A 13,734-nucleotide genomic window follows, 5' to 3' on the forward strand; every position below is an offset into this window, starting at 1 on the left:
TGCTCAAATGTTTATCTTTACTGTTTTCTATTTATTTGGATTTACTTCTCATTCATGTGCAATGTTCTTCTCAATGCGGCTGTGATGAATGACTGTTTACCGAGAAAATGGGTTGTTGTTGTTGTTGTTATTGTTTATAAAATGTCCTTCGCTGTGAATTCTTTACATCACTTTAGATCTGATGCTTTCACCAGCCTCACTTGCAATAAGTGAGGGGGGGGGGGTGCACTGTCACCATGGAAACAACCTGAAACAGGAAGTGGCCGAGCGGTGTTTTTGTACATCCTAATCAAAAATCACTTCCTGCTGATGGCCGGTAATCAGCAGCTGATTGGTGCTGAGTGCAGCATGATGTCATCAGCGCGGGAAGCTTCGGGGAATCAGCGCCATGTTTGCGGAGTGGCTGATTGAGGATAATAATAATGAGACGAAGAAGAAGAAGAAGAAGAAGAAGAAGAAGAAGAAGAAGAAGAAGAAGAAGAAGAAGAAGAAGAAGAAGAAGAAGAAGAAGAAGAAGAAGAAGAAGAAACGATGCTCTACTGAAAACACGACCCATAATGCACTCTGTTTAATGACCGCAACAATAAATAACTAATCATTCAAATGTTATTAAAACCTGAGTTTTTCCACTAAATTCAAAATAAACCTAAAACTTCTATTGAAAAAAAAAAAGAGTTTTATGTGATAAGTTTAAGTGTTTTGAATCCGGGGCGGGTCAGGCTCCTGGTGGATCAGTGTACCGGGGGTCAGTCCGACTGAGAGGACGCAGGTCCAAATCCCACCTTTGACCCCCATGCATGGTAGGCTCCTTCAAAACCCTTCACTTACTGCTGTTGGTCCTGAAATGATCACCTGTTTACCTGCAAACACTTTATGTTGTTTACTTATAATGCAAACACTGATGCCAGTGGTCAGAGGAGAGTGGACAGACTGGTTCAGGATGATGGACAGCAGCAGTAACTGGTGTGCAGGAGACCCTCTCTGAGCCCAACACCTGGAGCCCTGGAGCAGCTGCCGGGTCGATGTGGACCAACACCAGCTCCTTGTTGAGTCCATTCCACAGAAAATGAAGTTCTGAAGGAAAAGGGGTCCAACCCGGTGCTGGCAAGGTGTTCCTGATAAAGGGGCTGGAGAGTGTATGTTCTGTTTATTTGTGTACATTTGACTATACATACATTTTCTGTTTATGTCTATTTTGTATTTTATTTTTAAATCATAATTTCCCAAACTGGGATCAATCAATGTATTCCTCATCCTGACGAGTCCCCCCCCTGTCTCCACATTAGCACTAAAGGATGATGTTTAAAAACAGCATTCAAACTCTGCCCTAGTTGTTAGATAAAAGAGACCTTTCCATCCCAGCAGGATTGATATAAAATTACGCAGATTTTCCAGATGTTTCTGAAGATGATTTCCTGACGTAGCGAGGGAAGAGGACCTATTAAAATTAACTCAGAGGATCCAACCGGTGATTATAATTACACCACGTCATTGGAGGGTGGTCATGTGACCTCCACTCCTTTAAAAGACCCAACGTTTCCTCCAGAGCCACCACTCAACAACAACAGCGGTGTAAACAACAACAACAGCTGGATAAACATCAACAAGAGGACCAACAACAAGTAAGTCTCCATTTTTAAAGAACTATAATTTAATAAAGTAATACATGTTTTACAAATGTGTATTATTTTATTACTAACTGATGTGAATGCCTTTGACCCAGGAGGAGAAGCAGAGGATTGTGGGAGTTGTAGTTCTCAGGATGCTGGGCTCCGTGCTAGTCTTCTGCAGCGTCTTCAGCGCGGTCCGACTCTCTTCTTCTCTGGTGCACGGAAACATCCACCTGCAGGACTCCTCCTTCCTGTCAGACCTGGGTCAGTACCGGCCAATCACAGTAGTGCCTCACACACCTGACACACCTTAAGCTGCTCTCCTTTGTTAACTTACAGAACATGGTGACATCACTATTGAACACTGGTGTTCCGGTTGGTTAGCACTCCAACATATTGTACATGATAGGCTAAGGGGCGGGACACCCACGGGCACCAATCAGAGCAGACTGGGATCTGGTTTCAGACAGAGGGTGAAAAGAGGTGCTGCAGCACAGACAGTCTGAGACACATAAACATACTGACATACACCTGAACATCAGCAGGAGAGGACTCTTTAAAGTAGAGACACTACATACTGATATACACCTGAACATCAGCAGGAGAGGACTCTTTAAAGTAGAGACTCTACATACTGATATACACCTGAACATCAGCAGGAGAGGACTCTTTAAAGTAGAGACTCTACATACTGATATACACCTGAACATCAGCAGGAGAGGACTCTTTAAAGTAGAGACACTACATACTGATATACACCTGAACATCAGCAGGAGAGGACTCTTTAAAGTAGAGACTCTACATACTGATATACACCTGAACATCAGCAGGAGAGGACTCTTTAAAGTAGAGACTCTACATACTGATATACACCTGAACATCAGCAGGAGAGGACTCTTTAAAGTAGAGACTCTACATACTGATATACACCTGAACATCAGCAGGAGAGGACTCTTTAAAGTAGAGACTCTACATACTGATATACACCTGAACATCAGCAGGAGAGGACTCTTTAAAGTAGAGACTCTACACACTGATATACACCTGAACATCAGCAGAAGAGGACTCTTTAAAGTAGAGACTCTACATACTGATATACACCTGAACATCAGCAGGAGAGGACTCTTTAAAGTAGAGACTCTACATACTGATATACACCTGAACATCATCAGGAGAGGACTCTTTAAAGTAGAGACTCTACATACTGATATACACCTGAACATCATCAGGAGAGGACTCTTTAAAGTAGAGACTCTAAATACTGATATACACCTGAACATCAGCAGGAGAGGACTCTTTAAAGTAGAGACTCTACATACTGATATACACCTGAACATCAGCAGGAGAGGACTCTTTAAAGTAGTGACTCTACATACTGATATACACCTGAACATCAGCAGGAGAGGACTCTTTAAAGTAGAGACTCTACATACTGATATACACCTGAACATCAGCAGGAGAGGACTCTTTAAAGTAGAGACTACATACTGATATACACCTGAACATCAGCAGGAGAGGACTCTTTAAAGTAGGACTCTACATACTGATATACACCTGAACATCATCAGGAGAGGACTCTTTAAAGTAGAGACTACATACTGATATACACCTGAACATCAGCAGGAGAGGACTCTTTAAAGTAGGACTCTACATACTGATATACACCTGAACATCAGCAGGAGAGGACTCTTTAAAGTAGAGACACTACATACTGATATACACCTGAACATCAGCAGGAGAGGACTCTTTAAAGTAGAGACTCTACATACTGATATACACCTGAACATCAGCAGGAGAGGACTCTTTAAAGTAGAGACTACATACTGATATACACCTGAACATCATCAGGAGAGGACTCTTTAAAGTAGAGACTCTACATACTGATATACACCTGAACATCAGCAGGAGAGGACTCTTTAAAGTAGAGACACTACATACTGATATACACCTGAACATCAGCAGGAGAGGACTCTTTAAAGTAGAGACACTACATACTGATATACACCTGAACATCAGCAGGAGAGGACTCTTTAAAGTAGAGACTCTACATACTGATATACTCCTGAACATCAGCAGGAGAGGACTCTTTAAAGTAGAGACTCTACATACTGATATACACCTGAACATCAGCAGGAGAGGACTCTTTAAAGTAGAGACACTACATACTGATATACACCTGAACATCAGCAGGAGAGGACTCTTTAAAGTAGAAACTGTAGGGACTGTAGGGTTGGTAGTGTCTGTAGTGTCTGTAGTGTCTGTAGTGTATGTAGTGTCTTTAGGGTATGTAGTGTCTGTAGTGTCTGTAGTGTCTGTAGTGTCTGTAGGATCTGTAGTGTCTGTAGGGTCTGTAGGGTTGGTAGTGTCTGTAGTGTCTGTAGTGTCTGTAGTGTATGTAGTGTCTGTAGGGTATGTAGGGTCTGTAGTGTCTGTAGTGTCTGTAGTGTCTGTAGGATCTGTAGTGTCTGTAGATTTGGTAGTGGCTGTAGTGTCTGTAGTGTCTATAGGGTCTGTAGTGTCTGTAGGGTTGGTAGTGTGTGTAGTGTGTGTAGTGTCTGTAGGGTATGTAGTGTCTGTAGTGTCTATAGGGTATGTAGTGTCTATAGGGTCTGTAGTGTCTGTAGGGTCTGTAGTGTCTGTAGGTTTGGTAGTGGCTGTAGTGTCTGTAGTGTCTATAGGGTCTTTAGTGTCTGTAGGGTTGGTAGTGTGTGTAGTGTGTGTAGTGTCTGTAGTGTCTGTAGTGTCTGTAGGGTCTGTAGGGTATGTAAGGTATGTAGGGTATGTAGTGTCTGTAGTGTCTGTAGTTTCTGTAGTGTATATAGGGTCTGTAGTGTCTGTAGGGTTGGTAGTGTATGTAGCGTCTGTAGGATCTGTAGTGTCTGTAGTGTATGTAGGGTATGTAGTGTCTGTAGGGTTGGAAGTGTCTGTAGTGTCTGTAGTGTCTATAGGGTCTGTAGTGTCTGTAGTGTCTGTAGGGTATGTAGGGTTGGTAGTGTGTGTAGTGTGTGTAGTGTCTGTAGGGTTGGTAGTGTGTGTAGTGTCTGTAGGGTTGGTAGTGTGTGTAGTGTCTGTAGTGTCTGTAGGGTTGGTAGTGTCTGTAGTGTCTATAGGGTCTGTAGTGTCTGTAGTGTCTGTAGTGTCTGTAGGGTATGTAGGGTTGGTAGTGTGTGTAGTGTCTGTAGGGTATGTAGTGTCTGTAGTGTCTGTAGTGACTGTAGTTTCTGTAGTCTGTGTAGGATCTGTAGTGTCTGTAGGTTTGGTAGTGTCTGTAGTGTCTGTAGTGTCTGTAGGGTATGTTGTGTCTGTAGGGTTGGTAGTGTGTGTAGTGTCTGTAGTGTCTGTAGTGTCTATAGGGTCTGTAGTGTCTGTAGTGTCTGTAGTGTATGTAGTGTCTGTAGGGTATGTAGGGTCTGTAGTGACTGTAGTTTCTGTAGTCTGTGTAGGATCTGTAGTGTCTGTAGGTTTGGTAGTGGCTGTAGTGTCTGTAGTGTCTGTAGGGTTGGTAGTGTGTGTAGTGTGTGTAGTGTCTGTAGGGTATGTAGTGTCTGTAGTGTCTGTAGTTTCTATAGGGTCTGTAGTGTCTGTAGGGTTGGTAGTGTCTGTAGTGTCTGTAGTGTCTATAGGGTCTGTAGTGTCTGTAGTGTCTGTAGTTTCTATAGGGTCTGTAGTGTCTGTAGGGTTGGTAGTGTCTGTAGTGTCTGTAGGATCTGTAGTGTCTGTACGTTTGGTATAGTCTGTAGTGTCTGTAGGGTATGTAGGGTTGGTAGTGTGTGTAGTGTGTGTAGTGTGTGTAGGGTATGTAGTGTCTGTAGTGTCTGTAGTGTATGTAGGGTTGGTAGTGTGTGTAGTGTCTGTAGTGTCTATAGGGTATGTAGTGTCTGTAGTGTCTGTAGGGTATGTAGGGTTGGTAGTGTTTGTAGTGTTTGTAGTGTCTGTAGTGTTTGTAGTGTCTGTAGTGTCTTTAGTGTCTGTAGGGTTGGTAGTGTCTGTAGGGTCTGTAGTGTTTATAGGGTCTGTAGTGTCTGTAGTGTGTGTAGGGTCTGTAGGGTTGGTAGTGTCTGTATGGTCTGTAGTGTTTATAGGGTCTGTAGTGTCTGTAGTGTCTGTAGTGTCTGTAGTGTCTGTAGTGTCTATAGGGTCTGTAGTGTCTGTAGTGTCTGTAGTGTCTGTAGTGTCTATAGGGTCTGTAGTGTCTGTAGTGTCTGTAGTGTCTGTAGTGTCTGTAGTGTCTGTAGTGTCTGTAGTGTCTATAGGGTCTGTAGTGTCTATAGGGTCTGTAGGGTTGGTAGTGTCTGTAGTGTCTGTAGTGTCTATAGGGCCTGTAGTGTCTGTAGTGTCTATAGGGCCTGTAGTGTCTGTAGTGTTTGTAGGGCCTGTAGTGTCTATAGGGTCTGTAGTGTCTGTAGTGTCTGTAGGGTCCGTAGTGTCTATAGGGTCTGTAGTGGCTGTAGTGTCTATAGGGTCTGTAGTGTCTGTAGTGTCTGTAGTGTCTGTAGTGTCTATAGGGTCCGTAGTGTCTGTAGTGTCTGTAGTGTCTGTAGGGTTGGTAGTGTCTGTAGTGTCTGTAGTGTCTGTAGGGTTGGTAGTGTCTGTAGTGTCTGTAGTGTATGTAGTGTCTGTAGTGTTGGTAGTGTATGTAGTGTCTGTAGGGTTGGTAGTGTCTGTAGTGTCTGTAGTGTCTGTAGGGTTGGTAGTGTCTGTAGTGTCTGTAGTGTCTGTAGTGTACGTAGTGTCTGTAGTGTCTGTAGTGTCTGTAGTGTCTGTAGTGTCTGTAGTGTACGTAGTGTACGTAGTGTCTGTAGTGTACGTAGTGTCTGTAGTGTCTGTAGTGTCTGTAGTGTCTGTAGTGTTCAAGGTTTCAAGGTTTCAAGGTGTTATTGGTCATATGCACAGCAGATACAGCGTATATGTTGGCAATGAAAATCTTATGTCCCATGCTCCTCCAACAACTCAACATACATGGTGCAGATAAGATAATAAAATAGTGAAAAAGAGAGAAGAATATTTACAATAACAACAGTAAAGATTTGAGGATGTGAAATATATACATATGTGGAATACATTGAGAGTATTTACATACTTTACACTGTGGAATGAGGAGGTATGGACAGATGCATATATTATGTATAGCAGATGTATATGGCAGATATGTGTAATATATAGATATGTGTACTATAAACAGATATGTATGGCAGATGTGTATAATATATATGTATATATGTGTGTACTATAAACAGATGTGAGTAGACATTCACACAGCTCAGGAGTTCAGCAGTCTTATAGCCTGTGGTATAAAACTGTCTCTGAGTCTGGTGGTCTTGGTCCGGATGCTGCGGTACCGTCTGCCAGACGGCAGCAGACAGAACAGATTGGTGCTGGGGTGATGGGGGTCCTTTAATATCCTACCGGCCTTCTTCCTACACCGCTGGGTGTAGAGGTCCTCCATGGATGGCAGCTCCGTCCTGGTGATGTGCTGTGCAGTTTTCACCACCCTCTGTAGAGTCTTACGGTTGAGGGCGGTGCAACTGCCATACCAGGCGGTGATGCAGCCAGTCAGGATACTCTCGATGGTGCACCTGTAGAAGTTGCAGAGTATCCTGGAGTCCATGTTGAACTTCCGCAGCCTGCGGAGGAAGAAGAGCCGCTGTCGAGCCGTCTTGGATATGACCCTGGTGTGATGTGTCCATGTCAGGTCCTCACTGATGTTTACCCCGAGGAACCTGAAGCTGCTGACTCTCTCCACAGGAGTCCCGTCGATGGTGATGGGTGTGTGTGCCTCTCTCTGCCTCTTCCTGTAGTCCACAATCAGCTCCTTTGTTTTGCTGACGTTGAGATGGAGGTTGTTGTCCTGGCACCAAGATGTCAGGGCTCTGACCTCCTCTCTGTACGCCGTCTCGTCGCCGTCTGTGATCAGGCCGATGACGGTCGTGTCGTCAGCAAACTTGATGATGGTGTTGGAGCTGTGTGTGGCCACGCAGTCGTGCGTGAACAGGGAGTAGAGGAGAGGGCTGAGCACACAACCCTGAGGGGCTCCGGTGTTGAGGGTCAAGGTGGAGGATGTGATGTTCCCCATCCGCACTGCCTGTAGGGTTGGGAGTGTCTGTAGTGTCTGTAGGGTTGGTAGTGTCTGTAGTGTCTGTAGGGTCTGTAGTGAAACATCCCCTCAGTGTCTGAGTCCCGGATCAGTTAGTGAACCGTAGACTTAGATCTACCCTAGGTGTTTCCAACGTCTCTCTGCATGCCTCACATGACAGACATGTGGAGTAACTGGTCAGGTTACTTTGCAGTGGATGTGTGACTGTTGAGAGATCCTGCAGGTTTGTTCATTAAGCTGTCAGTCATACTGGGAGGACTGGGAACCAGCCCACATGCGGGGTGTGGCTGGTTAGAATGTAACAGCTGTAAACTAACAGACTCGAGGTGAGGTCTGCGAAGCACACTGTATTACGTAATGTTGAAACCAGAGCCCAGTCTGCTCTGATTGGTTAGCTGGCCGGCTTTGTTGTGATTGGTCAAGAGCTTAGTGGTATCCCGGCGACAATTTGATGAAGTGCTTTCCAATAGGAGCGTGAGTGTTCCATAGTGATGTCACTATGTTCCATAAGTAAATAAAGGAGTCCAATGGGGGCGTTTCAGGCAGGGAGGGGGGCAGAAAATTCCTCTTGGGAGATTATAGCCTTTGCAGACCATTTACATGCACTAAAACCTGTAGAACCCGCCACAGGAGAGGGGGGTAGGGTCTGAGGGTCCTTCACGAATAGAATAACAGTGCAAGTCCCGTAGACCGCACACGGGGGATTACGTGGTCTGACAGCAGCCTGGTCTGCTACTAAAATACATGACCATCCGTCTCTCAGAGAGGAGCCATGCCCCGGTGATGGACACCGCCCTCATGACTGTGGACTCGGCTGATGACTCCCTGATGGACACGGGTTCCTACGACGAGGTGGGCGGGGCTAAATTACAGATACAGGAAGTGACCATTTTACAAGTCAGCTGCAGCCATGATTATTATTGTTTTGAGATCAAGTAAAATTAGGTGAATTTTTGTTGACAAACTATACTTTTATGAGTTGTTTTTGTAACTATTCCACAGGGATCATGTGTTTTTAGTTTAGTCCTGATTCAGTTTGAGTGCTGTTTCCTGTTCACTGTTCAGGACTCGTCGGCGCTGCAGCTGCTGGGTCGCTCCATGCGCTCGTCACGGCGCTGCATCGCTCACCAGCAGTCCTGCCTGGGCTTTCCGCTGCCCTGCTGCGACGCCTGCGACACCTGCTACTGCCGCTTCTTCAACGCCATCTGCTACTGCCGACGCGTTGGACACGCCTGCCCCCCCCGACACCGCTAACACCACACCTGACGCCTAACCTGCTCTTTGTTTGATAAAGCTGCTCTCTGTGTAATAAACCACTGCTGAGGAAGATCTGAGGACTGTGTCAGTAATTCAAAGACATGCTAACATGTGGGATCCTTTACCGTCAGTACAATGTAGTAGCGCTGCCCTCGACTAAAGATTTTTCTAGTCGACTAATAGTCGTCAATTCAGGCGATAAGTTGGCTAATTATCTCACATATATGATATATTATGATTTAAAAAAATAAAAAGTTGTTGTCCCAAACGGTTTCAGTTTTGTCGACCAACGGGGGGCAGCCCTAGAAGAGAGGTTCCCCCAGGTAACAGAGGTCACCACACAGGTCACACAGGCCACACACAGGTCACCACACAGGTCACACTGGTCACATAGGTCACCACACAGGTCACACACAGGTCACACAGGTCACCACACAGGTCACACTGGTCACATAGGTCACCACACAGGTCACCACACAGGTCACATAGGTCACCACACAGGTCACACTGGTCACATAGGTCACCACACAGGTCACATAGGTCACCACACAGGTCACACAGGTCCCCACACAGGTCACATAGGTCACCACACAGGTCACATAAGTCACCACACAGGTCACATAAGTCACCACACAGGTCACACAAAGGTCACCACACAGGTCACACAGGTCACATAAGTGACCACACAGGTCACACAAAGGTCACCACACAGGTCAGCACACAGGTCAGTCAGCCAGACTCGGAGATACAAAAAGAAATATGGAAATGTTTACAGACGATAATTTGTTGGATGGCAATTTCATTAAAATCAAATATATTTCATTCCCTGACTTGCATACTTTGTGAATACAATGAACCCAAAGTTAAGCGTAGTTAATAACATTTATACGCTTTATATTTAAGGGTTAGATAGGCAGTGTGTTTAAACTACTGCCTCACATCATGGCAGTTACACGCCTGCACATGTGTTCTTTAACAAGGAGGTTGTTCCTTGGAAGTTAGCATCCAGTTAGTTAACTAGCTTGAAGGTTTTTTCCAAAAGGTTTGAACGATTTGGTTTCCTCTTTAAGATGGTTGTGATGTTAAAACCAGTCAGGAATATCAATGTGTTATACAGAGTTGAGGATATTAAGCCCATTAGCCGCTCGACAGTGTCTGCTAACGGCCTCAGCTAAGCTAAATGCCGCTTTGGACCCGTGAGAATACGTGAGCTAATTTGTGCTAAGTTGAACATGCTAACGTGCACCCCTTTGTGTCCTATCATCTTTCTGCCCTCCTGTAGATAATCGTTATCAGTGGCACAGAACGCCTGTATCAAGACGAGGCTAAATACAGGGTGACACATGCTTAATTAATAAATGAGGGAGCTAACTGTTTCCCTCTGCTTCCAGTGTTTATGCTAAGCTATGCTAAGATATCCAGCTTTTTCACAATACGCTAACACGGCTAACACCCGACCCGGTGAACAAAGCACAGCACAGGAAGTGTTGTAGAAGGTTTTATTGAGGTTCTGACAGCTTTAGTTGGCAGCGATAGTCTGGTCCATCCAGCTGCGCAGCTCCGTAACACGGGCGTAAACACCGGGCATTGTGGGGGTGCAGGTACCGCTGCCCCAGGACACAATGCCAACCAGAGTCCAGGCTCCCGCTTTCTCACAGACCAGAGGACCACCAGAGTCTCCCTGAGGAGACAGACACATATTTATCTTCATCGGTCCAAAACAAGAATATTCAGCTGCAAAATAATTCAAACTTAAGCCCCCACCATGCAGGACGAGGCTCCGGAGGCTCCAGCGCAGATCATCAGCTCGCTGATCTTGCTTCCCCAGAAGCGACGGCAATCATCGTTGGTGAGCAGGGGGAGGGCAGCCTGCTGTAGCAGGGCAGGGGTGTCAGCAGCTGTACAAACACAAACAAACACCGTCAACAACTCAGACACTCAGGAGCAAGAAGCTTTAAATTCCTGAGCTAAAAGCTAACATAGGCTAACATTAGCATTGATTCCTTGAGCATAAAGCTAATATTAACATCATTAGCATTGATTTGTTAAGAAATGCTCAGAGCCCGCCCCTTACCGTTGTAACGGGTCAGCCCCCAGCCGCTGGTCACACACTTCATGCCTCCGGGGAAGACGTCTCCGGTCTCAGCGACGCAGACGGGGGAGACGCGCATGTTCATCTGGGCGGGGGAGGCCAGCTTGACGAGCAGGATGTCGTTGTTGATGGTGAAGCCGTTGTAGCGGGGGTGCTTGAACACCTGACAGGAAGTGACATGTTAGGAGGACGTCACCACGGCGACCTGAGGGACTTCAGTTTCTGGCATCTGATTGGACGATGTGTTTGCACTCACCTGGCTGACCTTCATCACCTGGATGTCTTCAGCGTTAGAAGAGCGGTCGTGCTCTCCGAGGACCACACGGTGGGACGTCCTGCAAACAAACAAAAAAACAAACAATAAGCAGGAGAGGATGGGGACATAGTCTCAAACACAGAGACAGGGAGTACATTTAGTCTCAAACACAGAGACAGGGAGTACATTTAGTCTCAAACAGAGAGACAGGGAGTACATTTAGTCTCAAACAGAGAGACAGGGAGTACATTTAGTCTCAAACAGAGACAGGGAGTACATTTAGTCTCAAACACAGAGACAGGGAGTACATTTAGTCTCAAACAGAGACAGGGAGTACATTTAGTCTCAAACAGAGAGACAGGGAGTACATTTAGTCTCAAACACAGAGACAGGGAGTATATTTAGTCTCAAACACAGAGACAGGGAGTATATTTAGTCTCAAACAGAGACAGGGAGTACATTTAGTCTCAAACAGAGAGACAGGGAGTACATTTAGTCTCAAACACAGAGACAGGGAGTACATTTAGTCTCAAACACAGAGACAGGGAGTATATTTAGTCTCAAACAGAGAGACAGGGAGTACATTTAGTCTCAAACACAGAGACAGGGAGTATATTTAGTCTCAAACACAGAGACAGGGAGTATATTTAGTCTCAAACACAGAGACAGGGAGTAAATTTAGTCTCAAACACAGAGACAGGGAGTACATTTAGTCTCAAACACAGAGACAGGGAGTATATTTAGTCTCAAACACAGAGACAGGGAGTACATTTAGTCTCAAACAGAGAGACAGGGAGTACATTTAGTCTCAAACACAGAGACAGGGAGTACATTTAGTCTCAAACAGAGAGACAGGGAGTACATTTAGTCTCAAACACAGAGACAGGGAGTACATTTAGTCTCAAACAGAGACAGGGAGTACATTTAGTCTCAAACAGAGACAGGGAGTACATTTAGTCTCAAACAGAGACAGGGAGTATATTTAGTCTCAAACACAGAGACAGGGAGTATATTTAGTCTCAAACACAGAGACAGGGAGTATATTTAGTCTCAAACACAGAGACAGGGAGTACATTTAGTCTCAAACACAGAGACAGGGAGTACATTTAGTCTCAAACACAGAGACAGGGAGTACATTTAGTCTCAAACACAGAGACAGGGAGTATATTTAGTCTCAAACACAGAGACAGGGAGTACATTTAGTCTCAAACACAGAGACAGGGAGTACATTTAGTCTCAAACACAGAGACAGGGAGTATATTTAGTCTCAAACACAGAGACAGGGAGTACATTTAGTCTCAAACACAGAGACAGGGAGTATATTTAGTCTCAAACACAGAGACAGGGAGTATATTTAGTCTCAAACACAGAGACAGGGAGTACATTTAGTCTCAAACACAGAGACAGGGAGTATATTTAGTCTCAAACAGAGAGACAGGGAGTACATTTAGTCTCAAACACAGAGACAGGGAGTACATTTAGTCTCAAACACAGAGACAGGGAGTATATGTCTTACTTGACGTTGCAGTGGGCGGCGGTCACCACCCAGTTCTCGTTGACCAGAGAGCCGCCACAGAAGTGGAAGCCGGTGTAATCCTGGAACAACAACACGAGTCAGAGTACGTGTGTGTGTGTGTGTGTGTGTGTGTGTGTGTGTGTGTGTGTGTGTGTGTGTGTGTGTGTGTGTGTGTGTGTGTGTGTGTGTGTGTGTGTGTGTGTGTGTGTGTGTGTGTGTGTGTGTGTGTGTGTGAGTGTGTGTTACCTGCAGGGACACCTGCCAGGGCCAGGAGTGGGGGAGAGCCTCCTCTCCGTTCACGATGCGAGAGTAACCCGTGATGACGGGGGAGATGGCGGGAGAGCCGCAGCCTGGTGACATCATCGCAACGTTATCATGACATCATCATGAAATCATCATGACATCATCATTTATTGTTGACATGTATTTGTTTTAGTTTCGGCTGTGAAATGTTAAATTCAAATAAAATTCCAGCTCTTTTTATTCTACGGTCTCTTTGCTTCACATAAAGTGATAAAAAATAAAACGAGTGGCTTCCTCTGCCTGTTACTGCAGCGGAGAAAGAACTACACCCTGGTTTACCCAGCATGCACTGCTCTCATGAGTCAGAGTGAGTCTCACCGTAGGCGGCGCCGATAAAGGCGAGGCAGGAGAGGATCCAGAGGAATGCCATGGTTCGATGATGGAGGTCCGTCTGAACCTAGAGCCTTTATACAACACTGAACGCCTGGATTGGACGGGATGCTGGGAGTGGGTGGGACACGGGGAGCCTTGTGATTGGACGGACAAGGGGACATCTTATCAGCTGTGAGAGTTTGAACAGGTGACGGGGAGTTTCCACCTGAGTCTGATCGATATCACCCGTCTTATTTCTTGTTGATGGGACTCAAAGCAATTCTTTTAAAGTTT

The 13,734-nt window shown here is 45.5% G+C and overlaps 2 protein-coding genes across 2 annotated transcripts; one reads left to right on the forward strand and one right to left on the reverse strand.

The window, feature by feature from the left end:
• Positions 1-1,565: 1,565 nt before the first annotated feature.
• agrp (agouti related neuropeptide) lies at positions 1,566-8,958 on the forward strand. Its single transcript, XM_063882298.1, has 4 exons — positions 1,566-1,622; positions 1,724-1,874; positions 8,468-8,556; positions 8,770-8,958. Exons 2-4 carry the CDS (start codon positions 1,763-1,765, stop codon positions 8,956-8,958), a joined length of 390 nt encoding a protein of 129 aa, XP_063738368.1. The 5' UTR covers positions 1,566-1,622; positions 1,724-1,762.
• Positions 8,959-10,446: 1,488 nt separating this feature from the next.
• On the reverse strand, positions 10,447-13,547 carry LOC134863643 (chymotrypsin A-like). Its single transcript, XM_063882273.1, has 7 exons — positions 13,447-13,547; positions 13,072-13,175; positions 12,826-12,905; positions 11,310-11,388; positions 11,036-11,216; positions 10,726-10,859; positions 10,447-10,642 (listed from the first exon to the last, which is right to left on the reverse strand). The coding sequence occupies exons 1-7, from the start codon at positions 13,496-13,498 to the stop codon at positions 10,481-10,483; spliced, it is 792 nt and encodes a 263-aa protein (XP_063738343.1). The 5' UTR covers positions 13,499-13,547; the 3' UTR covers positions 10,447-10,480.
• Positions 13,548-13,734: the final 187 nt, after the last annotated feature.

This window comes from Eleginops maclovinus, chromosome 4 (assembly GCF_036324505.1).
Source record: "Eleginops maclovinus isolate JMC-PN-2008 ecotype Puerto Natales chromosome 4, JC_Emac_rtc_rv5, whole genome shotgun sequence".
In the NCBI taxonomy this organism is placed as follows: Eukaryota; Metazoa; Chordata; class Actinopteri; order Perciformes; family Eleginopidae; genus Eleginops; species Eleginops maclovinus.